Source organism: Malaclemys terrapin, chromosome 7, assembly GCF_027887155.1.
Source record: "Malaclemys terrapin pileata isolate rMalTer1 chromosome 7, rMalTer1.hap1, whole genome shotgun sequence".
NCBI classification, from domain to species: domain Eukaryota; kingdom Metazoa; phylum Chordata; order Testudines; family Emydidae; genus Malaclemys; species Malaclemys terrapin.
The window spans coordinates 10,976,909-11,002,951 of NC_071511.1; the positions used below are offsets into that span (position 1 = coordinate 10,976,909).

Genomic DNA, 26,043 nt, shown 5'->3' on the forward strand with positions numbered 1-26,043 from the left:
CAAACAACGTTGTTTACTTTTATCTTTTGCTTTATCAGTATATTTACAATAAATGTGGCATCTTTGCCTTATCCCTCTTAATAAGATCCTGCTGGTTTTTATTCTATTGGTATAACACAAGGACGTTTGTTTTTGGCCTTTAGTAACATCAGTGCTTTACTCATGTCTAAGATTTCATGGCCTATGAAGACCATGCCACTGTTTTGGCTCTAAATTCCTCTTCTTCAAGTCACTTACTGCAGTTAACTTTATTCTGTAGTTTGGAAACACAGGACTGAATATCAGTTTGATTACCAAGTACCAAGCATGGGCAATTTCAATCTTTTTGTACAGTGCAAAGACCCAAATCAAGGTTGAAGAAGGAAACAATCTATTCAGAAAGTAATGATAAGTGTTTAAGAATGTGCACAAAATCAATGTAAACGTTTGTGAACTAAAGATTTTCTTTGTTTCATCATAGGTATTTGCTGCACCAAATTTTTTCCAAGTCATACAATGATCACTGAAACAAGCCTAAGTATGCTAAACGGAATTAACTTTAAGGTGTCTTAAATAAATGAAAACATTAACCTGTAACAATTTAGTTTATTTGTAAAGTTATGGTATTACATTATATTGAACAGTTAATAAACTGCTTTTATGGAACAGATGTTTTCTGATTGCTTAAAAGTTAGTGGGACAGATTTTAAAATAAATATATAAAAAGAACCCACATCTGTAAGACAATTGAAAACAATGATCTTATAAATATTTATGAGATTTCATTATATTAAACACAAAAAGAGCCAGAAGAGCCAGCACATTTGCTCACAGATTGTTGGACTCTGCAGGAGTTCACTGCTCTGACTGCCTGCAGCAGAAATCCCACAATTTTAAACTCATGGAGTTTCAGACGGACTTTTTCCTAGCCTATGAGGTTGTGTGTAGGAGGGTATAATCGGGCCAAAATCTACATCAATCATTTGATATAACAGAAATAAAGTCACTGTAATCTAACTTTTTCACAGGTTCAGTGGCTCATGCATTGAAAATAAAACATTTATGAAGTAACAGGAGACTATACAATTCATTCAGCTATTTTTTATCTCCTCAATCTGATTTTTTTTCCCACTATAGCATCAAATCAAGTAAATGAAGCTCGTTCCCAAAGACAATTCTATGTATTTTTTCCACATACTTGAAAGCAGCAAAATGAGTTTGCATCTAAAGAAATAAACTGAACTTTTATTGTCTCCCTCTTAAAGATATTAAAGGATAGCATGAAACTGAATATATGAGGACTATAAAAGATGTCACTAACCCCTTGTGTTTGCATCAATATAGTCCTCAGATTCTAAGACACAAAATCTCAAGAATATTTAAGCAGAGAGAAGTATACTAAAAAACTCAGTGTATCTGTATGACAAACAGATATATGTTAACGTGAATTAATGCAAATGAACATTAATCTATTTTGGATTAATTTAAAATTTCATTTCGAAGTGTCAAAAGCAATATTTAGTGTTACTGGCTCAAGTATTTCTGTGCAATTCTGACTCTTCCAAGATCCTTGTTGGCAAATATGATCCTTGATTTGTTGGCCAACATGGTAATTTTACAGTAATGTGTTTTACAATTTGATGGCAGGTTCAATCAATCACATTTCTCTGTGTCCTACAGAAGAGTCCAATGAAAGTAAACCAGACATGAAGTGCTGCCACCTACAGCCACCACTCTGTTACAAAACAAGCAGATGTTGGCACCAAGAGCTTTCTATCAGAAGAAATTAAGAAACTGAGAACTACAAATCAATCTCTTTTTATATATAATTAGTCATCAATTATTTATTGTTCACATGTATGCTGAAAAAAGCATAGGATATTCTTTAACCTCACACAAAGGAGCACAATGGTTTATATCTTTACAAGCAGCTAATAAATGTAAAATACACAAACTAGCATTACCTAGTGACAAATACGTGTACATCTCCAATATTTCGAAAAAAATTTATATGGAGGCCTACAGGTTTACTGAAGAGGAAAAACAATGTTTATATAAATATACCAAAGCTACATATGATTAATCTGTGCTTTAATCATGTCAGTTTTGATATACGTTTATTTCTGAAGCAATTTTATAGCTTGTATGTACCAATAACTCACAAATCAGAAATTTCTTAAATCCAATACCAATAGTGTTTGTAAATGTATTCAGATAACAGATATTACAGGATACTGCAATCAAAGCATTCAATTTTAAATAGCTTTAATATAAAAGCATTTTAAAACATTCAAAGCACTGATCACCCAGAGCATGTGAGAAATTTTCCTAGAGGTCTTAATACAAATGAGCTTCTGATTTAAAAGAATGTCTCATGCGCCCTTTAGTTTACCAACCAGCTAAAAAAAAATTCAATATTGTGAACGTTGAGTAAACTCTGCATTTTTAAAACAAATTCACTCACAATTTTCCTTCATGAGCTACCTGTCCAACTGTTTTCCTGGCAGTTGTTCTCTTTTTATGTACATTTTTCTATTAGGTCAATTGAATAATATTTTGGAAAAGCAATAGTTTCTGAATAACTGGTTAATAACTCATTTAATGACTGATCTCTAGGCTTGTTAATTGTTTGTGGCAAAACTGACAAACTACTTTTTAATGAGTAGAAATAACTGGTTTCCTAGGAGTTGTTCCTTAACATTCACAGGGTTATGCTCTGTTAAGGTTCCTTTGGAAAGTGTTTATCCAGTACACATAGTCTCAGACTTTGGGCTATGCATTTTGTGTACGTTATCAATAAACTGAACACATCAGACACTATCAGAGCTGCAATGAAATTCCTTGCCAAAATATCTTATTCAACTTTAAATTCCAAATATATTATTGTACTATGCTCCAGCTTCATCTATCATATAGGAAAAGGCCTCAGTTGAGCATGAAGTCAATCAGACTATTCATCTGTCGAAAGTTAAGCACGTACTTAAGTGTTTTGCTGGATTTGTGTCAAAAGAAATGGTTTTATGGGTAAGTTTTATTACTAGCATTAGCTTTCTATTGATGAAAGCAAGTCACGTTTACCTGTGTGTAATGTATACATTTGGATACGTTGAAAAGCATGATGTTGGTGGTTCAGTGCGTTCAATACTCCGAAAATAAATATGATACACTATAAACATACAACCCACCATATAATATTGTATTTACTTGAATTATGCTTTCAGTAGTATGTACAATATGCTAGCCATTATACAAAAACAAAGAAAGGCCCAAAAGATCTTCTTACATTTTCCATGGAATTTGAAGAAGTAAACATTTTGTTGAGTGTATCTGTGGTATGCTGTTTAGACAGTACAAGCACAAAACTTTAAGTTAATATGGTTTGAACATCCATCTCCTTTTTCAAATTCATATACAGGTTCCTATTTATTTCATTCTGTTTTCTGGTAAGGTATATATCTATTAAATACACTTAAATTAAAAAACCACAAGAATATAACTAATGTTAAGAATTTAAGGCCTTATATACCACACACACTCAACTACAATAGCAAGAAATAACTTCAGCACATAAATACTGGCATTTTCAACACTATTAATATTAATCATCTTTGTTTATATCACCATCTCTATATTAACTATTTTGCCCCTCTGCCCAATAGATTAAGACTATTTTCCCCTTCTGACTAAATTAACCCATTAGAATCTATTTAACGTCTCAGGTAATATTTAGAGAATATCATGGCTTATCTTCAGTGCAGTTTCCTTCTTTTTACCAATAAAAACACATGCTGAAATGGGCAAGCATTCACTTTTTGTGCCTTACATGCACAATCTGAGCTCTTGAAATTCCACCCACAACTCTGACAATCAACCTACCAATACAGCCAATCACATTTCTTGCTGCAATGGTTTCCTAGGTAACCAATACAGCACAAGAAATGCATGGTATGCAGCTGAATGAAACTAAACCTGTCGCATTTCCACTTTTTTCAATGCTTTTCCACTGTTAAGTATTAAAATGATTAAAGTTAGATGGCTCATGGGATACATGATAGCTAGGGCCCTATCAAATTCATGGTCCATTTTGGTCAATTTCATGGGCATAGGATTTTAACAATCATAAATTTAATTATTTCAGCTATTAAAATCTGAAATTTCACACTGTTGGAATTGTAGGGGTCCTGACACAAGAACTTTTGGGGGTGGGAGAGTTTGCAGGGTTACTGTGGGGGTGGGGTCGCAGGTTATTGTGTGTGGGGGGGGGGGCGGGGGTTGCGGTACTGCTACCCTTACTTCTGTGCTGCTGCTGGTGGCGGAACTGCCTTCAGCTGGAGAGAAGCGGCTACGGGCTGGGAGCCCGGCTCTGAAGGCAGAGCCGCTGCCAGCAGCAGCTCAAAAGTAAGGATTGCATAGTACAGTATTGCCACCCTTATTTCTAGGCCGCTGCATGCAGAACTGGGTCCTCAGTCAGCGGCCACCACTCTTCTGTGCTGCTGCTGACAGCGGCTCTGCCTTCAGAGCCGGGCTTCCAGCCCGTAGCCGCTTCTCTCCAGCTGAAGGCAGTTCCGCCACCAGCAGCTCTGCTTTCAGAGCTCGTTTAATATGGTATTGCCACCTTACTGCTGCCGGGGCACTGCCTCCACAGCTGGGCGCCCAGCAAATAGCTGCCGCTCTCCAGCTGCCCAGCTCTGAAGGCAGTGCAGAAATAAGGATGGTAGTACTGCAACGCTCCGGCAATTCCCTTTTGGGTCAGGACCCCCAGTTTGAGAAATGCTGGACTCTTCCCCCCGGTGAAATCTGTATAATAGAGGGTAAAAACACACCAGATTTCACAGTCTGTGATGTGTTTTTCATGGCCATGAATTTGGTAGGGCCCTAATGAAAGCATATGTAGCATTTCTGCTCCAAATTATCCACTTAGGGCCTTAGTAACTTCAACAGGAACTGAAGGTGCTCTGCTCCTTTTAAGATCAGGATGTTTAGCACCCACCCAGGTTTGGTAATGACAAGGCTGCTACTGCTCAGGGACTTATGTGAAAGTGAGTCTGGTTTGTTTTTAATGAACACATTTTTTTTTTTTTTTTTATTGACACAGCACCATAGGTGTTCAACCTGCATTTTAAACAAGGAATTAATAATCAAAGGGTAAAATTCTCTGCTGGTGTTCTGGCTGAATTTAAGCTAGCTGTAGCAATTCACACAAACAGAGTTTGGCCTTGAGTCTGTCACACAATGGAAGTGAAGATATCATCAGAATATGTCCTATAGTTTTCGTTAGAAATTTTCTCTTCTGCTCTGATTGGCTGTTTGCTCCAACCTCCTCCCAGCGCTTTCTCCCTCATACTCTCTTCATCTTGGCTGCACTCCACACCTGTCCCGCCTACCTTACTCTGGGCATCCTTTCTTCCCTTCCAATGTTCCTCTCTCTTTTTCCTTGTCTTTCCATTTAGCTAAACCCCTCCTAACAAAACCCTACCAAAAAAAAATAATAATCATGGCAGTAACATGATGTTCACAGATCATCATATAATTCACTCTTTGCTATATGTTATGATTCCTTTCCCCTACCCTTTGTCTGTCTTGTCTATTTCAATTGGCAGATTTTTGGGGCAGGGAATGCTTACTGCTGTGTTTGTACGGCGCCTAGCACACTAGAGCCCCATTATTGAATGATCTCTAGGCATTACTATTATAAACATTAAATAGTAACAAACCTCTCATTTCTATTTCAAGTATACCATCACAGTACAACACAGTTGTACTTCCCAGATCATGTGTTTTTCTTCTTTCTGGTGATGATGGGTCAAGCAACAAAAGTTGAAAAAAATGTACTGGTTTCCTGCAGCATTCACATGAGTTCACCAAAGCAATCCTAGACTTAAGACCTTAGAACATGGGTGCCGTCTGTGTTACCAAAAGCTTTTTAATATTTATTTCTTGAGTCACTGAATGTTCATTCTGTAAAATCTCTCTTTTGCCACAAAATTAAAATAAAATCGTACATAGTAGGTCTGTTGTAGATCCCTCCCCAAGTAAATCAGAGGCCATGTGTACACAGCAAAAGCTGTAGAGGGTGCTAGACTACCTGAACTAGCTTGGCATAGGTAACAACAGTAGAGAAGACAGCCCAGCATGGGTTCAGGGCAAGTAGTACAAAGCCAGCACAAACCCCGGCTAGGTACTCGGCTCACTAGCCTGTGGTGAAGCCCATATTGCGTTGTCTTCACCATTACCAATACCCACACCAGCTGGATTCAAGCTAGCTCACCTAGGTTAGCTGACACGCAGTTTCGCTGTGTAGACATCCCCTGAGAGACTGCCTGAATGCTACACTACGTCTTGTATCATAAGCATTTAATTTTTTCCGCACTCAAGAGATGCTACACAGATCCAATTAAGTTAATTGGAAAGAAGGCTTGATACTTTCCCTGCTTAACTTCACTGCCTGACCTTTATGTTGTCAGTGGTAAATTGGACAAGTAGCACTTTTTTTTTTTACACTAGCCCAGAATTAATTTAGCCAGTTCCAAGTATCAGTATAATTTTCAATTCCTGCAACTCTCACACACCATGAAAAATAATCTGTTAATACAATTTTTTCTTCAAAGAATTAACAGTTATCAATATGGAAGAAACTGCTTTTTTGAATGTAGTAATTCACAATACACAGCATAGTTGTAAGTAATTTTAACAACCCAGGATATCAACATGAGTGCGTACAACTGTACAATTGAAACTAACATGATAGTTTTGAAAATTTGCACATATGTGAAAGATGGCACACAGGATATCTAATAAATACTCTGTTGCTATGAGATTTACTTTCAGACATTAAAAAGATGACAGCTCTACTCCTAAAGTGTGAAACAAAGCAAAGGTTCAAATATGTAGTGCAATCAGCTTTTAATTCAATTTAAAATAAACAAAACCTGTCCATATGGAATCCCACTACTATATGTTTTGTTTACACAGCACTATTTGGTTATTTAACACTGCCTGACTTTGCGTAGGTAAAGGCAGAGGCAGCGCACTAAAAGACAAGCTTATAGAGGTCTTCCTCTCCCCCTAAGATAGAATTCTGACTTTGAAAGTGATAAAAACATATTTTGATGCATACTGCATTATTTTGATGCTTTCCACATCACAAAGCTGTTATTTCAGCTCTTTCTAGGTCACTGATAAAACAGTACGTTAGTTCAGTTAGAATTTATTCTATCTTAGTGCTGTATCAATACAGTTATACCATAGGAGTGCTCCATTAACCTGTTCATGCTTAATATCTTTAGCCAGGGCCTTATAAAACAAAATCTGTATTTCTAACCTTATCATTCCATCATTGCACCTAATACACAGCTGTCCCAACCATTTTTTCTAAACCCATAAGGGAAGTGGCCACTCTCAGGCTAAAAGAACAACACAGATAAAAGCCCCCAAAACTGTTTCTTAAAAATTAGTGCACCTATATGCCAGTATTAATCTGGCACAAGTGACAGCGTATTTTTGGAACTAAGGGACCTCAGAGGTCTAATATGATTATTTGAAGTAGGAAAAAAAAATGTCATAGCTAATGGGACCAAATCAGTTTAAAATCAGCAGAAGCTCTACCTTTGGGAAACTAGCTGGCTAAGAAAATGAATTTAACCGTAAAGTAAATTTACTTTCAGAACAATTCTTAGCACCATTCACAAGTGTTAATTTAATGGAATAGCTCTTCCAAATCATGGCTCAAGGTAGGGAAGCTGCTCTGACGATCCAGATTGTGTAGCACACACGTATGTATTCCAGTGGGGGACTCCATATCAGGATCAGCTGGATTTCACGGAACAGAATGGCAGCCACAACCAAATGCAGGGGGCGCTTTCAAAACTGCCCTTGGAGCCTGATTCACAGCTCATTTAAGCTAACGGGAGTCCTTTCATTTATTTCAGCAGGTTTTGGATCAGGCAATTAAATAACACAGGAAGAGCTAACCAACTACAGATGTGCATCTAAACTTTTGACCATGATCCACCATTAGAAATACAATGTAATTATAATTAAAAGTATACTTTAGATACTTTAAAACAGGGCACAATACAAAAGTATAACACCTAACTGTGCATGACAGTAGCTTCATAACTATACTTTTGCCCAGTAAAGGAAAACCTTTTTCCTCACTGTAATATGCGTGCGTGCACACACACAGGACTTGTTCACACAGTGTGCTAATGTGCACCAGCACGGGTGTAAGTTCTAGTGCACACCAGCATGTGATGCACAAACTATCCATTTTGACCCTGCTGATATACTATTGTTCCCCAGTGCACGTTGACACAGTCTCATAATATTATGTCAACATGCATTAAGGAACTTTTAGTGCGTGTCAGCAAGGGCCAAACGGACAGATAGTGCATGACACGTTGATGAGCACTAGAATTTACACCCTGGCTGGTGTGTACTAATGTTCTGTGTAGACAAGGCCCCCTGGTCCCCCATACAAATAAATATATAGTACAGCCAAACCTCACTGTATATGGCTAATTAACACATATAGTAAAAAATTAAGTATCTCACCTAGTTGCAATATCATGACTGTATCACTGAAGGCTCGTGTCACTAATCTGAAATGTCTGTAGAGTGGATAACATAAAACTCTTCTTCCAAAGGATACCAGGACTTCAGGAATACTAGTGAAACTCTGAGAGCATCAATGAAATTGTATGATTAATTTACTTGAATAAAAAAAAAGCACATCGTAATTTTTTTAAGACATTATTGCAACACGCGCAAAATGGTCTATAGTTTTAACAGCTATGGAAACAATAGGTTAATTTTAAACAGAAACAAGACCCAGCACTTTCAACTTACATGGTACAATTATAAAAAAATCTGATAAATTTTAGTGGTTTTTAATTGAAAAATATTGAATTCAATGCACATTACAATGAAACATTTAACTGAAGTCTTTGCCATTCTTTACATTACAGCAATAAGTCTGTCCCTTAACATTATGTATATTAAAGACAGCTATAAAAAGCCTTTTAAGAATAAATAAAAATTAAAAACATATGATAACAGAATCCATGTGTACACACACAAGAACTCTAAAAATGATATATGCCTTTGCCTTTTAGCAAAGTTATGGATATTGAAGATACAGATAAATATCTCCCCCCCTGGGAAGGCAGCTCATTATCCTCCTTTATGAGTGAAGAAGATCTCTAGTTTACTTAGGCCAGAGGCATTAGTGAGTTATTAAAGATTCTCTCAAGAATGATTTCCTTTCCATCTTTCACTCAAAGATAAAACTTTCCATTTATGAATTAAAAAAAAAAAAAAAAAAAAACCCTTTTTCATCCTGAATTTGCAATGGATTAAAATTAATAAAAACCACCACTGCTGACCACTCAGCACTTTTTCATAGGATATGAACAACTTGGTGCCAGACAACTGAATTTCCTGGGTGTAAAGTCTACTGCTGACTGCAGCCGAGGCACCAATTGCTACATTGTACGGTAAGTGCACACCCATAAGAAAACCTCTTCATTACAATAAGTTCTGATTGTGAAAAAGTCAAGACTGCCACTGCATTTATACCTTCATCAGTTGCGCCTAACTTCAGTGTTAGACAGAAACACACACGCATTGAAATGTTAAAAACTACAGAACTGAAGGCTCAATCCCTGCAAATTCTTACTAGTGAATAGTGTTTTCTATCATGAGTAGTGCATCATTGGAAGTGTTTGCAAGATTAGGCCCTATTTTTTTTTTTTTTTTTTTTAATTGCCAACCCTACAAACAGAGTCTTGGATCAGACAATTAAGCTGGGTTCTTTCTATCTTCTTTATCTTCACCAGAAATAAAGGTTCCGCTGGCCGATAAGCCCCTCAGTCACACCTGGGCAACCCTACTGCTTTATACAGGTGTAACAGAAACTCAGTGAACAATTCCACTGAAAGATGCATAAAATGGAATAGAATTCAGTTCACTCAATCTTGGCTGTACTGGCTCTGTAAGGTTTACAGGCGTTTAAAAAAAAAAAAAAAAAAGAAGCATGGTTGAAAACATGAACCAAGGACAAATCAATGTAAGCATCCACTGCCCACGTCTGCAGACACCCTGAAACAATAGCTCTGAGAGATGTAAACTCAATCAGGGGCCTGTGGATTCTGCAATTCTTCAACTATGGAATTTGGGATATTTTTCAAGATGCCATGAAATTCATTATTTCTGTCATGGAATTTGCTGTTTTGCTGCAGCCGAGAGCCTAACATTTTGTCTTCTGTCTGCAACCAGGCTGCAGTTGCTGCTTGCTTCCCATCCTTCCCCACAAGGGGAAGTTAACTGGATTACAGTGCATACTCCCTGCACTGCTGTTTGACGCCAGGTGGCAGAAGATTGGGGAGCCAGAATTACAGTCCAATTACAGTCCAAAGAAGAAGCCAAAAGTGCAGATTGGTGTAGGCTATGAAGCCTGGAAAACAGTGCAGCAATCAAGACCTATTAGCTGCGGAGATGAGAGGCTGAAGCCGGCTACAAGTACCTGCCTTCCCTGATACAAATTATTAATTATTATATAACAACAACAACATGATGTATATTGCCATAGTGCCTAACGGGCATAGCCAGATTAGACCCCGCCCATTGTGCTTGGCACTGTACAAACACCTAATAAATGACAGTCCCTGCCCACACATGGCAAAGGTGGTCCTGAGCTGGGCTACCAAGAAAACAGTGCAAGAGCTGAGTTTCAGTGCACCGAATGGGCTTCCGAAAAAGTACAGGGGGAAAAAACCCATCCTCAAAAGCAATCACTGTAAAACGTATTTAAATACATTTAACCTGAAGTAGTTCTTTTGTTTTTTAAAATCAGACCCATAGCTGTGTGTATTTGTGTGGAGAGGGGAAGAGAGAAATGAAGAATATAGCACAGAGATGAAATAAATTAGTGTTGCTATGGAATTTAGAGGTTGTTGCCGCAGAATTTAGAAGTTGCTGGAGCAGAATTTAACCATTGCTGCAGTTTGGTCCCATTGTGTCATGTAGTACACAGGACTGATTATAAAAATACAGTATGAATTAGTCACACTTCAAAATGTGAAGAATTTACTAATTTAACTATCAAAAATATTACAGAAGCAAATTACATTCACAGGGCATTGTCAGAACTAGTAGGCCCAGATGTGTTTTGACAAAGCCTCTCCATTCTGTTTTTCTCATTTTTGTGTTTAGGCAGATTACAATTTACAAGATTCCCGTGCACAAGAGTGGAATGGACACAGCATCAGGTTTATGCCCTTACAATTATGGAGAAACTCCTTACTATGGGTTTTTTTTATTATAATATCACCCAGAAGAACAGTTTCAGTTCCCAATGTGCTACAATCCTTGTTTGCTGACATAAACCAGTTTTTAGGAATCAGAGAGGAAGGGTGAAGTAAAATATGAACATTTTAAGTAGATATAACTTGGCCTGTCAATTCTGACAGTATCCTTTTATAACGCATCATTTTACATAATACACTAGCTTCTATCATGTCTCCATTTAAAGAGTATACATTTATTTGGTTTAATATTTAAATGTTTCTGTTATATATAAAAACTTTATAAAAAGACATACATGTGCATCTTCATAAAGTAAAATTATTAATCCGCCCCTTAATAATTTGCAAACCTACTGATCCATAATGATTTTGTATTTGAGTATCACTACAACATTTGACATTCATATATCTTATGTTTTCTGTCAGCTGGTGCTCAGGATGAGAGGATTTTCTAGCAAAACAAATGCCTCTCATCCATATGTTTTTATCTTGATTGTTCATCAGTCATTCATTAAAAAAGGGACTTCTAGTCATTAAAGTGAATTTGCATAAGACTGCAATTTGCGTACTCTTTATTATATTTGTTCTTGCTTCCATTTTCCCATGCCATGATTACCTTCTTTGACAGAAATAAAGTTTAATGTCTTAAAACCATTTTAAATCAAAGAATTTAATCAGAGAAACATGCAGATAGAATTACAGAACTGTTTTAAAGTAATACATGATCAGTATCCCTTCAAACAGGTAATATGCTTGTGCGTGAGAGCTCAGTGTGAAAAAGATAATTAGAATAATCCTTTCTAAAACTAATTGCCCAGTAAAATAAAGCCACTTGCCAGTTTCTGTAGTTAATTTTTAAGGTATTTTTCAAACATTTTGATTGACAGCCTCTGTCTTACCATCCAATGCTGCTCTCTGCCAGTGAAATAGGAAGATTATGTCTGGCTTTTGTTCAAACAGCTGGAGTTTTATACTATTATTTTCTAGTGCTATGAATGTGGTTGCACTTAATATGCCTACTTGACAAATATTTTACTATATTACAATATCAAGCTGGTAAAGGAACTACTATTTTTTCATAAAAGGAGGAAAAATCCTAGTTTAGTCAGACCATAGATTTGCTATAATATCCTCACTGACATACCACAAACCACATCCAACCAGATAAGTAAGCTTTATTAATTCAAAGAAAAATGTTTATGTGGTAAGAATGATGTATTTAATGCTTCTTCAGAGTGTCAGTCCAGTTCATGCGAGCAAGAGAAAGCACCTGATCTGTTCTGGCTTACTTATCAGATTGAGACATCTTGCCAAAGTATTTGTTTCACTTTCTCTATATCGCTTCACTTTCTCTTTCTGTTCCACCGAATGGATATTACAGTTTGCTCCACGGTGGTGACAATGATATCAAAACTTTACCAGATATCTATGTAGTCCAAAAATATCTCACTTACAATAAGCTTAGCCTGCAAATGTATACTGCACTTCCTAAAAGATCCATTTTAAATAATTCTGTAGTCAGTTTTGGAAGTTACAACATGTAATTAATTAAAATAACTACATACAGCAAAAGGAAATTTAAAACATTCAATAGATCTATAGTTATGAATGAGCAGAACATAACATACAGTACAGTAATAATGCTATTTTAACCACCAACACTACAGTTCTTGAAATTCACCCTACCTCAAGCCAGCACAAAGTTGCACTCAGTTTCCTGATATTCCACGATGACTCGACCTGATTTTGGGGGGGGAGAGGGAAGAGAAATAGAATAAACCAAATATTATTTAATTCAACATTCAAAATTGCTGGCAAACTATTTTCAAATAATGTTCTGCGAGTAATAATTTAAATGTTTAAAATTGCAAAGGTTAAGAATATTTATGAATATGAAATAGTAACGTGTGTATTAAATGACTGGGAATATCTAGCTTATGCATAAAGCCTTTAAAACACAACAGCAATCAGAGAACAACTGCATTTTAGTGGAATTCTCTCTCTTAATAAACACACTTTCCTCCAAGCAACAGCACCTTGAATGTCTGCCCAATGAATCAACACAGCTCAAATTGAAATGCCTCTTTTTCCTGAAAACTGTTCAAGGCTTTTTGGCTTCCAAAGGGGGACCTAAGTCCAGCAGTACATGTACAGTGTTGTTCTTTTTAAAGTGTGGCAGATTCATGTATCAGGGGGTAGCCGTGTTAGTCTGTATCTACAAAAACAACAAGGAGTCTGGTGGGCACCTTAAAGACCAACAGATTTATTTGGGCATAAGCTTTCGTGGGTAAAAACCTCACTTCTTCAGGTGCATAGAGTGAAAGTTACAGATGCAGGCATTATATACTGACACATGGAGAGAAGGGAGTTACTTCGCAAGTGGAGAACCAGTGTTGACAGGGCCAATTCAATCAGGGTGGATGTAGTCCACTCCCAATAATAGATGAGGAGGTTGCTACAGGGATACACCAACCCAGGAACCAATCCCTGTAGGAAACCTCGCTGCCTACTCTGTCCCCATATCTACTCTGGAGACACCATCAAAGGTAGGGTTACCATTCGCCCGGATTCCCCCAGACATGTCTGACTTTTTGAGCTAAAAATAGCGTCCGGGGGGAATTTGTAAATGTCCGGACTCCCCCCCCTCCCCCCATGCAGAGCACGCGCGGCTAACAGGGCAGCCGGCCGGATGGTGCCACTTACATGGGGCTCCGACAGCCAGAGGGAGCCCCTCCTCCTCTCCCCTGCAGCAGAGATCACTCCCTCCCTGCATTCGCAGATCACCTCCGGCAGTCTGGAGCTCCTCCCCCACTGCTGCCCAGCATGCCGGGACAAATGGCTCAGGCCATTCCTGAGCAAGTTCACAGAGACATTAGGTGAAGGCTAACAACAAGGGAGCCAGAGGGTCGGAGAAGGGGCAGGGAGGTTCTGGAGGGGGCAGTCAAGAGACGGGGGGGGCTCTCTGGGGGTGGGGGTGTGGATAAGGTTTTGGGCAGTCAGGGTACAGGTAGGGGGTAGGGTCCTGGGGGGCATTTGGGGAGGGGGTCTTAGGAGGGGGCAGTCAGGGGACAAGGAGCGGGGGGGGGGGTGTTTGGGAGATCTGGGGAGGGGGCTGTCAGGTGGCAGGGGTGGGGAGAGGGATCGGAGCAGTCAGGGGACAGGGAGCAGAGGGTTTTAGATGGGTCGGGAGTTCTGGGGGGGGCTGTCAGGGGGTGGGGAGTGGTTGGATGGGGCATGGGAGTCCCAGGGGTCTGTCTGGGGGTGGGGTGTGGATAAGGGTTGGGGCAGTCAGGGTACGGGTAGGGGGTAGAGTCCTAGGGGGCCAGTTAGGATGGGGGGAGGGGGCAGTCAGGGGACAAGGAGCGGGGGGAGGGTTGGAGGTTCTGAGGGGGGGAAGTGGGAGGGGCAGGGGCAGGGCTAGGGCAGGATGGGGCGGGGCAGGGGCAGGGCTCCTCCCATCCTCTTTTTTGCTTGCTGAAATATGGTAACCCTAATCAGAGGACCCAACCACATCAGCCACACCATCAAGGGCTCATTCACCTGCACATCTACTAATGTGATATATGCCATCATGTGCCAGCAATGCCCCTCTGCCATGTACATTGGCCAAACTGGACAGTCCCTCCCTCCGCAAAAGAATAAATGGACACAAATCGGACATCAGGAATGGTAACATACAAAAGCCAGTAAGTGAACACTTCAATCTCCCTGGTCATTCTATTACAGATTTAAAAGTCACTATCATTGAACAAAAAAACTTCCGAAACAGATTTCAAAGAGAAACAGCCGAACTAAAATTCATTTGCAAATTCAACACCATTAATCTGGGCTTGAATAGGGACTGGGAGTGGCTGGCTCATTACAGAAGCATCTTTTCCTCTCCTGGAATGGACACCTCCTCATCTATTATTGGGAGTTACTACATCCACCCTGATTGAATTGGCCCTGTCAACACTGGTTCTCCTCTTGCAAAGTAACTCCCTGCTCTCCATGTGTCAGTATATAATGCCTGCATCTGTAACTTTCACTCTATGCATCTGAAGAAGTGAGGTTTTTACCCATGAAAGCTTATGCCCAAATAAATCTGTTAGTCTTTAAGGCAGATTCATGGGATTTGTAAGGTAGTATGCTCTAGTGGAATGAGAACGGCTAGGAGCCAGGAATTCCTGAATTATAATCCTAGCTCTGATGCAGATTTGATTTGTGATCTTGGACAAATCATTTAACTTTTGCATGTCTCTGTTTCCCCATTTAAAAAATCAGCACAACAATATTTATTCCCTTACCTAACAGGGCTATTGTAAGGATAAATTAGTGTGTGTTTGTACAGCACACTGAAAATATGAAGTGCTATATTAGTAATAAGTATTATTATTATTATTATACCATTGATCTGTACAGACCTGCAAAGTTCTAATGTCTATCCTTAAGGATTCACTTCAATCAGGAGAGCAGGATTGTTTATCTGTTCCACTCTGGTAGCAAAAAAATGGGAAGGAACAGCTCTCAGAGAATATCAACAGTGGTCTGCAGGGCACTTTCCTGGCCAAAGTACAGCTCTATGCTGTCCCCTCTCTCAATCTGTGCCTTTGGGGGAGGGGAGAGTTCACCAAGGCTGTTTTGGGAAACGGAGGAGAACATAGCTAAAGAACACAGTGCTCTGGCTGTTCTGTTTCCTATGTCCCACCAGAGACTATGGGAAACAGAATGTAAGTAAGGGGAGACTTATGATTACTCTTACGCAGGGGAAGGGCAAGCCTAGAATACCAGGGGTGCAAAGGTAGTTCAAAGCGACCTTTCTCCCTCCCCACAACCAGTGGTGAGCTAGGGGAAAGGGAGTACTCAGAATTGGGGCCAAAGTTTTCTGTGGCTACTTTGAAGGCTTCAAAAGTTTTGCTTTAGTTTACTGACTGTTTCCCATAACTACTACCTGTGCTCTAAGAGGCATTTAAAAACAAAAAACAGTTGTTTTAAAGCTTTAAAGCTATGGAATTCCCTGAACAGGAGCAATTCAACATAGCAACTTCTGTGGAACTCCAGAACCCTGTCCTCCATCCTACACGCCCACCAATGACATTTTACATAACCAAACAAACACTGTTGTTACAAACAATTCTAGCTATTATAAAACTACCCAGAAAAAAAACCCAGTATTAAACAGCTGTTTTTTGATGTAGTCCCTATCTGGATAATCAAGTCATAGCATAGCAGTGACCTATGAAATAACCTGAAGTGATTCAATTTGTTTTTATATCTCCTGCACCACACCCTCTTTCCTTTTCACTCCCACAGCTGTGGGATGCTTCAGACCTGTAGCACCAGCATAAAAATCATTTGGAATGATACCAATTCTAAGCTGCTGCCCAACAGGCTAATCTAGAAATGTAACATTTCAATCCTCACTTTTTAAATTCTGGAACGAAGTCCACTTTAAAAGCCCTGCCTTGTGGGGGACAATGCAATGTCTTGTAGACAGGCAGCTGAGCCACTTCTAAAGTTTCATTAAGGAAAAAAAAAAAACACTTACATTTTTGTCTCCTTCAGTAATACAAATTTCATAGCAGTATGCCAGAAGGATATCAATTAAACTGAAATACACTTGATGACGGGTTCTTTTATCTAGCAGGTAAGATTTATTTGTGAATTTTCTCAGCTGCTCTCTCTCTTCTTCTGACAAGGAGACTAAAAAAAGTAAAAGGACAACAGATTACAAGTTAAAAACCAAAAGGTTCCTTTTACGAAGAAGTATTCTTCTTCCACAAACCCATGAAAGCAAACTGGTTACCAATCACATATTTAAAACATTACATATCTCTGAGAGAAAAAGCCTAAATCATTCTTACTTTGATTATTTTCAATCTTGTATTGAACACTTATTAACTTAGGGCTTACCTACACGGGGAAGGTAGTGTGGAGTAAGCCAGAGTGTGAATTTAAAGCACAATGGTAGCTACTCCGCACTAACTCCCTCTGTGGACACTCTTACTGTGCACTAAGAGTGCCCTCAGGTGGTTTAACTTAATACACTTCCAAAAGGCATTAAGCTAAGGAGCACAAAGGCTCTGCCAGTGCACACTAAAGTGCCCACACAGGGAGTTATGTGGCATAACTTGTGCATACCAGCTACTGTGGGCTTTCTCCCCATGAAGACAAGCGCATAGGCTCTTAGAATTGCCAACACCCCAATCATGCAAGTTACTCTGTTTAGGCAGACCCTTGTCCCCATGTTAGAACCCTTCTGAAAATACCAGGCTCAGTGAGGTTGCAGGGGTATCCTGTACAGCGCTCTATGCAGAATCAGAGCCAAAGACAGTGACTGAAAATTTCTGAAGTTCTTACCAAGGAACCTAGATATTAGCATTCCCAGAGTAGTGGCAGGATAAAGAAATAAGAGAAAGACAGAAAGAAAACAAGAGTAATTCTGTCACTCTGAACCCAGCCAAGTTTGATTTTAGACCTGGATAAGGTTTAGGAGGAGCTGTGCTGGTTGTATTGGCTGACAATCTCCACCCAGTGTTGAATGAAGATCAAGAGTGAAATCCGGTCCCCACTGAAGCCTATTTTGCCATTCATTGAGCCTGTCACCCCCCGTGTTCATACTAATTTTTTTCTGTCAGTTGCTTTTGATACTGGTGCTCTCAATGGGTCTGCAGACCTTCACGGGAACAGATGGGATTGGCTCTAGAACAGCTATTCTCCTTTCTTTTTTACATTACCCAGAGGGGAGGACTGGGCAATTGCCCTTCTGAGCGGAGATTTTTCTGACGCAGGGTTCAATTTTCTCTCTTCCTGTTCACTATGGGGGCTGAGGAGGGTTTAATGGGGAGGCATAGTATACCTGCCTTCAGCATGCTGTCAACACCCTGCTCGCTTTTCAAATCACTGGAGATATCTGAGACAACTGAAAAATTCACCCAGAACCAGAGCCCACGGAGATTGGAATTAGATAAGAGCTAGGTGGTAGAGACTAAACTGAGGTAAGAGTGAGTTATTGGAGTTAATTAACGGTAAGCATGCCGGAAAACCGAAGTTATTACATACTGCGAAAAATACCCCAAAACTGAACACAATTATATTAGCGCCTTTGAACGAGGGAGCAAGCCTGCCATCTGCGACTCAGGTTCACAATTTGAGTGCCTTTTTTGTTCTCCAGCTGCTTTCAGATGTCAGGTATCAGCAGCTGCCAAGCTCTCTTTCCATCACTTGTAATTGTCAAGAAGATCACGGCCTTTTCTTTCAGATACAGACATCACCAAAGCCAACTGTCTCTTTACAGTTTAAAGCTGGATTACACCAATGTGCTTCACATGAGGCTGTACCTTAAACCCATTCAGAATTTGTAACTGGTAGAGAATGAGGCTGCCTGCTTACTATATTATCAGTAGGGAATACATTACATTCATATTCCGTGATTTGCATGATCTGCCATTTTAGCTGTTGATTTGGAGTTAAAAGAACTACGGTAAATTGTTTCAGTCTCAGCTATTTGAGGGGTCATGTTATTCCTTATGTTTTAATGTTGCAGTTGCAACTTTCTGAGACACTCAAGCTTACAGCCATTAGGTTTAAACAAAAAATGTTCTGGTGGCAAGGTGCTGTCTGGAATTTTGGAACCAAATTCCTCCTTTGCTCTGACATCATTCAGATCTGATTATCTTCAATATATGCTACTTTCTCATACTTTTCCACAATGCAGGAAAAGAAGCTAATCTGTCGCAGGAAGCAGGAGAAGCCTATTTCAATGGGTTGGGAGGTCCTTTTATGATCATTTTAACTGAGTTTTGATTGTATGTAGAATTATTAGTCTGCAGCTAGTGCACTGTTACAGGCACTTTTATAAATAGGAATAAATACAACATATACACTGTTCAGTTTTAGTCCAAGAACAGATATGAATAAACCCATTTGCTGCCCTACTAGGATTCTTAAAGTGTCAAGTAAAAATCACGTGTTCGGATTAGATGCTGGGAGCAGAAGACTAAGTACATGTCTGGGTCCTGCAGATAGATGAAACCCAATATAATTTAGTACTTGATATATGATGTTAGCCATTCATCATATCAGTAAAAGATTTTTGCTGTTAGAAATTTTTTCCTGGAAAATCTATCTGTGCCACTATAGTCAATTTTGGATTCAATCTCTAGTGTACACACAGAAAATTAGTCCCACATATAAAATAACACAAGTGAAAATTGTCTGCTAATTTCTGCTCTCACGAGACTTGTTTTTTAAAGGAACCCAAAGATAGTGTGTTATAATATGTCTGATCACTGCTTAAATGCAATGCAAAAGGACTCTGAAATTATCCTTAAACTACTGAAGAGATAAATGACTGACCACAAATGATCCTTGTGCAAACCTCAGGCTACATCAACCAGGAATCTCTTGTAAGTCAAATTAAGAAGCCAAGGAACCTGATCTAAAAATTTTCATTAAGACTATCTAGAAACTTTATGTCAGTGTTTGAGTGGTGGTGCTGGTGGTGGTGTGGCAGTGTTGTTTAGCATTTCAGTTACCTAATCTAGAAAACATTAAGTACATTAGAATTATTAGAGTATTTCTCATAGTTACATTGCGTAAACAAATTTCTCTTTTATGCATAAACCCCTTCTCTTTAACACAACCATGTCACATTCCTCCAACAAATCCAGTAAATCCAGGAAATGTGTGTTTACACTGGAATATTGCTCACAGTTTTTATACAATCCACATCCTCATGGTTACAATCTTCTCCATAAGACATGCAGTCTCCTTTATCCCAGGAGCTTGGCACAAGAGTTTATCCAAACATACCATAAAATGTTACAAACGTAATGGACACCAAAGGCTCCAGCACATACATACACACACTCTCTTAAAGCATCAGACTGCAAATGGGAAAAAAAATTGTATATGCTTCTTTTTGAAAATCTTCGCTGTCTCTATCTGCTTCATAAGCATTACATGCTTTGATTTTAGTTCTTAGCAAACGTCTTTGTGAACTAAACATTTCTTAGGAATGAAGCCAACTTATTTCTAAATTCCCAGAAAGTCAATCTTGTGTCATATCTTGAGAAAGTTGATCTCCTTCTGTTGCCATGGTTTAGTGAGAAATTACAATTTAGCAAGAATGATGGTAATTCAACCTTTATTCTCCATCAGTACAGAATGATTTAGCATCTATTCCTTATATCTAGATTCCAAAACTTACAAAGAGATCTGCTTATGAACTCTTATTGACTTTTTCAGTGAATTATCTGGTTCATTTACACTAACTTATCTATAAGCCCACATGTGCAATGTTTTAATACATTTGAAATAAATTGATTTCTGAAAGAACATAACATGAAAACATTTACATTTTGCTACGCTAGGGTGGGCTCTAATGTGATATCAGAAGCTGTTGCATCAGGGTGTCCACACTTACAGTAACATCAAATTGGAAACAAGTCACTTTCAAATTTCAACTAGCTTCCAATAGAGAAACCTCAGTAAAATCTATTGCATAATCATGTATAAATGGAAATTCCACCCTATAGAGGTATATATATATAAAAGAGCACAAACTATGTCAAAATGGAAGACGGAAAAGATGAAAGCATAAGAGGGAATTTAAGGATACGTCTACATGGCTTGCAGCAGCAAGTCTCGGAGCCTTGGTCAACACGCTCGAGCTGCTACGCTTACAACAGCTGTGAAGATGTTGGAGTACAAGCTCCAGCCCAAGCTGCAAACCCACCCCCCTCTTAGGATTCACAGCCTGAGCTGCAACATCTACACAGCTATTGTTAGCATGGTAACCCAAGCCCAAGTCCTGGATTCTGACACTCGCTGCTGCAGTCTGCCACAAACTGTGTAGATGTATCCTAAGGGCAAATAACTAATCTTATCTTTTCAAATCTTTGGTTAAATACATCTGTGACCATCAGGGTCCAGACACACAGGGGGAGACCAGAGGGTCTGAACCCCAAAGAATAAGCAACTGAATATATACAATATTATTGTACTACAAAAGCGTATTGAGTAAGGTCTTTTATGAATGCTGGTGAAATGTTGGTCATGAATATTATTGTGTGACGAAAGTACGGGTTGTGCATAAAGAGTTATGTACGTGTGTTGGAAATATGTTCTTAAAATGGGTTTTGGAGACAGTGCATAAGTCAAGCCTGCCCTAGGCAAAGCAATGTGGATTTACCTGTCTGACTGGCTTGATTACAGGCAAAGGACAATGAAAGTAAATTTACATATAAGGTAAACAAAAGAATCAAGCTAATAAGTGTCAGTGGAAACAGCACTGTGGGCATATTGGGAGACAGAGTCCACACTCCCCAGGAAGTCTTCCTGGCTCTGTAGGCAGAAACAATGGAGTTTGGGAAACATAAGGGGAGAAAAAAGGCATTCTAGTTATCTGTCACTTAGGGAACAAAGGGGACAGCACCCTCTGATTCTATGAACATTGGCTCCTCTGGCCTTGAGGGATAGAGATGCTAGTAATTTGATGCAAGAAAGAAAATCACTTCGGCAACAATTGTAACTTGCTAAAATTAAGTTTTAGTCTCTAAAAAGTGTTTTGTTTGCAACATGTGTCTTTCTCTTGTTTAGTATCACTTAAACCTGTGTTCTTTATTAATAAACACTCTTAGTTTTACTATAAACCATTTCAGTGCTGTTATATTGAAGTAAACAGTAAGTCTTCAGCTAGCCTAACAGGCTGGTGTGTGTACTGTCTCTCCCGAGGAGCAAACTTAATTTCTGAGAGTGCCCAGTGAGAGGGATTGGACAGTTGCAGAGCGAAATCTCTGAGGAACTCAGGAATGGGTTCACCGAGTGCTACCTGCAAGGCAAGGTCTCGAGGTGTTTGTTGATGAGGTGGACAGACTAGTGTGCTAGGAAGCTGATACAGTCTAATCTTCATCAAAGCTCATTCTTGCTAAGGTGGAAGGGTAAGACAGTGGCTTATGGTTCTGGGCTGGGTTCTGAGGAGCGCATCAGTGGCATAGTCAATTGTAGGATTTACATGCTGCTTGACTGAAGTTCACACTTCAAGAACTGGTAAATTAGATTTTTAAGTGATTCAGAGTGAGAAGGCTGGGAACAGTAAGATAAGGCTACAGTTTGTTGTTTTCTGTTTATTTTGGATAAATGAAATAGAACAAAGGAAAGCATAAGGTAAACAGAACAGCAGCAAGGGCAGGATGAAAAAAGAAACTTATGCCAAATACACCAGAAAGCAATTAGAAGAGCTGTTCTCTGCAGGTAAAAGGTCGGAGTATGACAGCCTCCATGGAGTGCACCCGGCTCCCCAAAGCATATCTGCAGTTCCAGAGCTTACAGTGATGGGAGGAGACAGACCCTCCAGCTTATAATGGAGCCCAGGATGTATATAGCTAGAGAGAGAAAAACTGCAACTGGAAACTTTTCAGATCAAACTACAGCAAGAAGAGAAAGAGAAGCAATGCCAACACAAACTCAATATATGGGAACTAAAAACAGAAAATCCTCAAGCAGTAATCGATCTTCCCCAAAAAACACCCAGTTGGGGGACACTGAGCCCTGTCTACAAATAGATACATTGTATTAAATAATATTTCACTACTGTAAAGAGACTGTGTGAATTACATAAAATTCCAGAAGACATGGACGTCTCCCTGCTAGCGGCAAAGCTCTTCGGTAAAGCGTTAAGTGTATTTAATTAAATGGAAACGAGTGAATTGTAAAAGGCTGTATTGCAAATATTTCAATGTACCCCCAAAATGTATACGTTAAGGTTTAGAATGATGAGTCACAGAGAATACGTATATAAGGTATGTGATTCAATGAGAAAACGGGCAAAGGGGAAAGGGACTGAGAATTATGACCATTTATTTGACCTCTTTGCACAAGACGATTTCCTGAGCATATGCTCTAAGGAGATCAGAGAAGCCATTTGGGATCAATCCCTGAGTTCTGAACAGGAAGCAGCAGATCTGGCTGATTCCTATGTGCAATCAGAGCATCACAATATCAGAGTCTGAAAGTCTACAGAAGATTGCTACCCGGCAATAAGAGAGCTATTAAGGAGAATGATATGTCAGAGAAGCTAAATAATTCCTCAGAAGCATCTGGCACTGCCCACTGTCATACAGAGGTAATTGGATTAGATGGACCACAGGTCAGTTCCGGTCTGCCCCGGTAATTCCTATACTCCTAAAGTTGCACTACCTATCTCAGTGGGAAAAAGTAACAAATGGCAAATGTAAACTGACTTTTTAAAAAGTTTACCACTAACAAAAATTAATCGGAGTCTGTATCTGAAATCTGCATTTTAGGAGGCATAAGTAAGAGTGTGTGTGCAATGAATACTACATCTCTTACTGTTTATGTGAAAAGCAACATAAACTATGTAAAAAGGTGATCAAGCTCCCCAAGCCATAACAGTGAGAGGGCATGAAGGATATGAAGAGGTATATGTTTTGAAGGGGACAAGAGTGTATCTTATGAAGTATATTCAACTGGAACTAATATATACAGAGAAAATTTAAGTTCACTAGAGGTTGGCAAAGAAGATGTGCAACAATTCCCCAAGGGTACAGTGGTGAGACATTCATTAATTTAGCTGATACAAAGTGCCAGGTGTTCTTAATAAAATTTCTCCCCGGAGAAAATATTTTTCTTCTAGTTGACAAAGATCTTTCCATTTATCAAGGACTTTGAATTATAAATTACCCAGGCCTGAGACTGCTCATTAACATACAAAAACACCTAGCTAGTAATTCATATTCTCTTTCTACTTTTTAAAAAATTCTGCATAATTTAAGTTTAGCGGAACAATAAATGCATAACTACATTTTCTGCCACTTTAAATGTGTGCTATGCATGCTTCTATGTTACCAATGTGTTTTGTCTAACAATATTTTCATAGTATTTAAGGTTAATCTCTTGCAAAGTAGCATCAGCTATCACCTACTGTGTTCCAAATACACAAATTCTTAAACTTGATTTAAAATATTTTACATATTAGTCAGTGCCCAAATTATGTCTCTTATTGCTACAATTTAACTACATGAGCATTTTTCACAAGCTCAAAATGTAAGAGACAGAACAGAAATAAAGGTTATCATGGCAAACTCAAAACAAGACAAATATTACAAGAGATTATCAGGCACCTATTATAGAGCAACTTGATCATTTCCTTAAAAAAAGTTGTTTAAATTAAACTTAAAAAAAAAACCACCCTTTCCTCAATGGTAACATGTATTGGAACCAGCAAGGACATAGGTCTGCACAGATAGGGTTTGGTTTTTTTTGTTTGGTTGGTTTTTGTTTTTGTTTTTTTTGGGGGGGTGGAGTGGCTGCACATTGTCAGGAACATATATGAATGTTTCAAATTGCTTCTTAATATTAGAGTCAGTATAGTTTAACATCCTTTCAAGGGAGGGAATAATTATCAAACAGTCAGAGTGTTTCACTGTAAATTCTATTTCCAGTGTTGCCAATGACTTTATGACACTGAGCAAACTGCTTAACCTTCTTGGTGTCAGTCTACCCAGCTGTAAAATGGCTACAATACCTACCTCACAGAGCAGTAGTGACACTTATGAATTAATGCTCCTAAATCTTTTGTAGGTTCTTAGATAAAAGATGCTATATAAATGCAAGGTGTTGTTAATAATCCTAACTAGTGGCCTGATTCTGTGGGTGCAGAACACTTCCCCAGGAGTTGTTCTTCACCTTGCAGGTCTGGTCACTGTATTTTATAAACAAATTTAAAAACATTTCCATTCTACCTTTGTAAAACTTGGACATGAAATTTTCACTTATCTCCCATTGAGATGTTACAGCGTTCATTGTATTTGTAGTGTCAGTAACACCAGTGATCCATGGGGTAAAGTTAGCAAGGTTTTATGCACTAGTGAACACATTTCTATGGTTTTCAAAATTCTATGATATTATACAGCAACATGCATTATTATTATTATTATTGTGATTTCAATTGTGCTCAGACACTCCACTCAGGATCCTGGACCCACAAGTGCTAGATGCTGTACAACAGACAATAAGAAAGTATCTGCCCTCTGGATATTCAACAACATATTGTATTGGAAACCTAAAAAATACGAAGTGCATGGAGTTAAACATCTTTGCTCATCTCCAGCCTCTCTAAATGCTGCAGTCAAGCTCATCTTCCTTGCCCATCGCTCCAAATACATCACTCTCTTTACAGTCCCTTTAATGCCTCCACATCCATTTCAAACTCCTTGTTCTCAATTTCAAGTTTCTGCTAATGCCTCTACCTCTCATTCCTGAATATTCATCACTCTCCTGTTTCCTACCAAGTCCATCTCCCCCCTCTCCCCCCAAGCATTTCCATGCCTTTTCCCATGCGGCCATTACACCTGGAAAGTCCTCCTTGAATCTCAACTTCTCTTCCTCCAAGCCCTCCCCAAAACTATTTTTTCCATGGTCCATGAAAAACAAACCTGTAATTCCCTATAAGATATATCAAAAAAGATATAATCCTTTCTTCTCCTTTATGTTTGTGTCACCTTTTTAGACTGTAATATTTCGGGGGCAGGAACTTGCTTTTCATATATATTAGTAAAGAGCCTAGCAAATTTTGGGGCGGTACATAAATAATAATTTTTCACCATATGAAAAACTATTTGCTGAAGGGCAGATCAGTGCCACTAATGTCACCTATGCAGTGAATGCACGGAAGACTTCAGAAGACAGTAAGACAGCCACAACATTGTCAACCTATGAAACTCCAACTAACTGTATTTATTTGGAGACCTTGTGGCAC

General features: G+C 38.9%; 1 protein-coding gene across 6 annotated transcripts in view; it reads right to left on the minus strand.

Annotated features, from left to right (window-relative positions):
• SHQ1 (SHQ1, H/ACA ribonucleoprotein assembly factor) overlaps window positions 1–26,043 on the minus strand; it is a 110,846-nt gene that overhangs the window by 47,652 nt on the left and 37,151 nt on the right. For all 6 annotated transcript variants that reach the window (XM_054035935.1, XM_054035930.1, XM_054035932.1 and 3 more), the window contains 3 exons: window positions 16,810–16,964; window positions 12,969–13,022; window positions 8,533–8,656 (listed from right to left, as the gene is read on the minus strand). In XM_054035935.1, coding sequence (XP_053891910.1) covers window positions 8,533–8,656; window positions 12,969–13,022; window positions 16,810–16,964 — 333 coding nt within the window. The remainder of the gene's footprint in view (window positions 1–8,532; window positions 8,657–12,968; window positions 13,023–16,809; window positions 16,965–26,043) is intronic.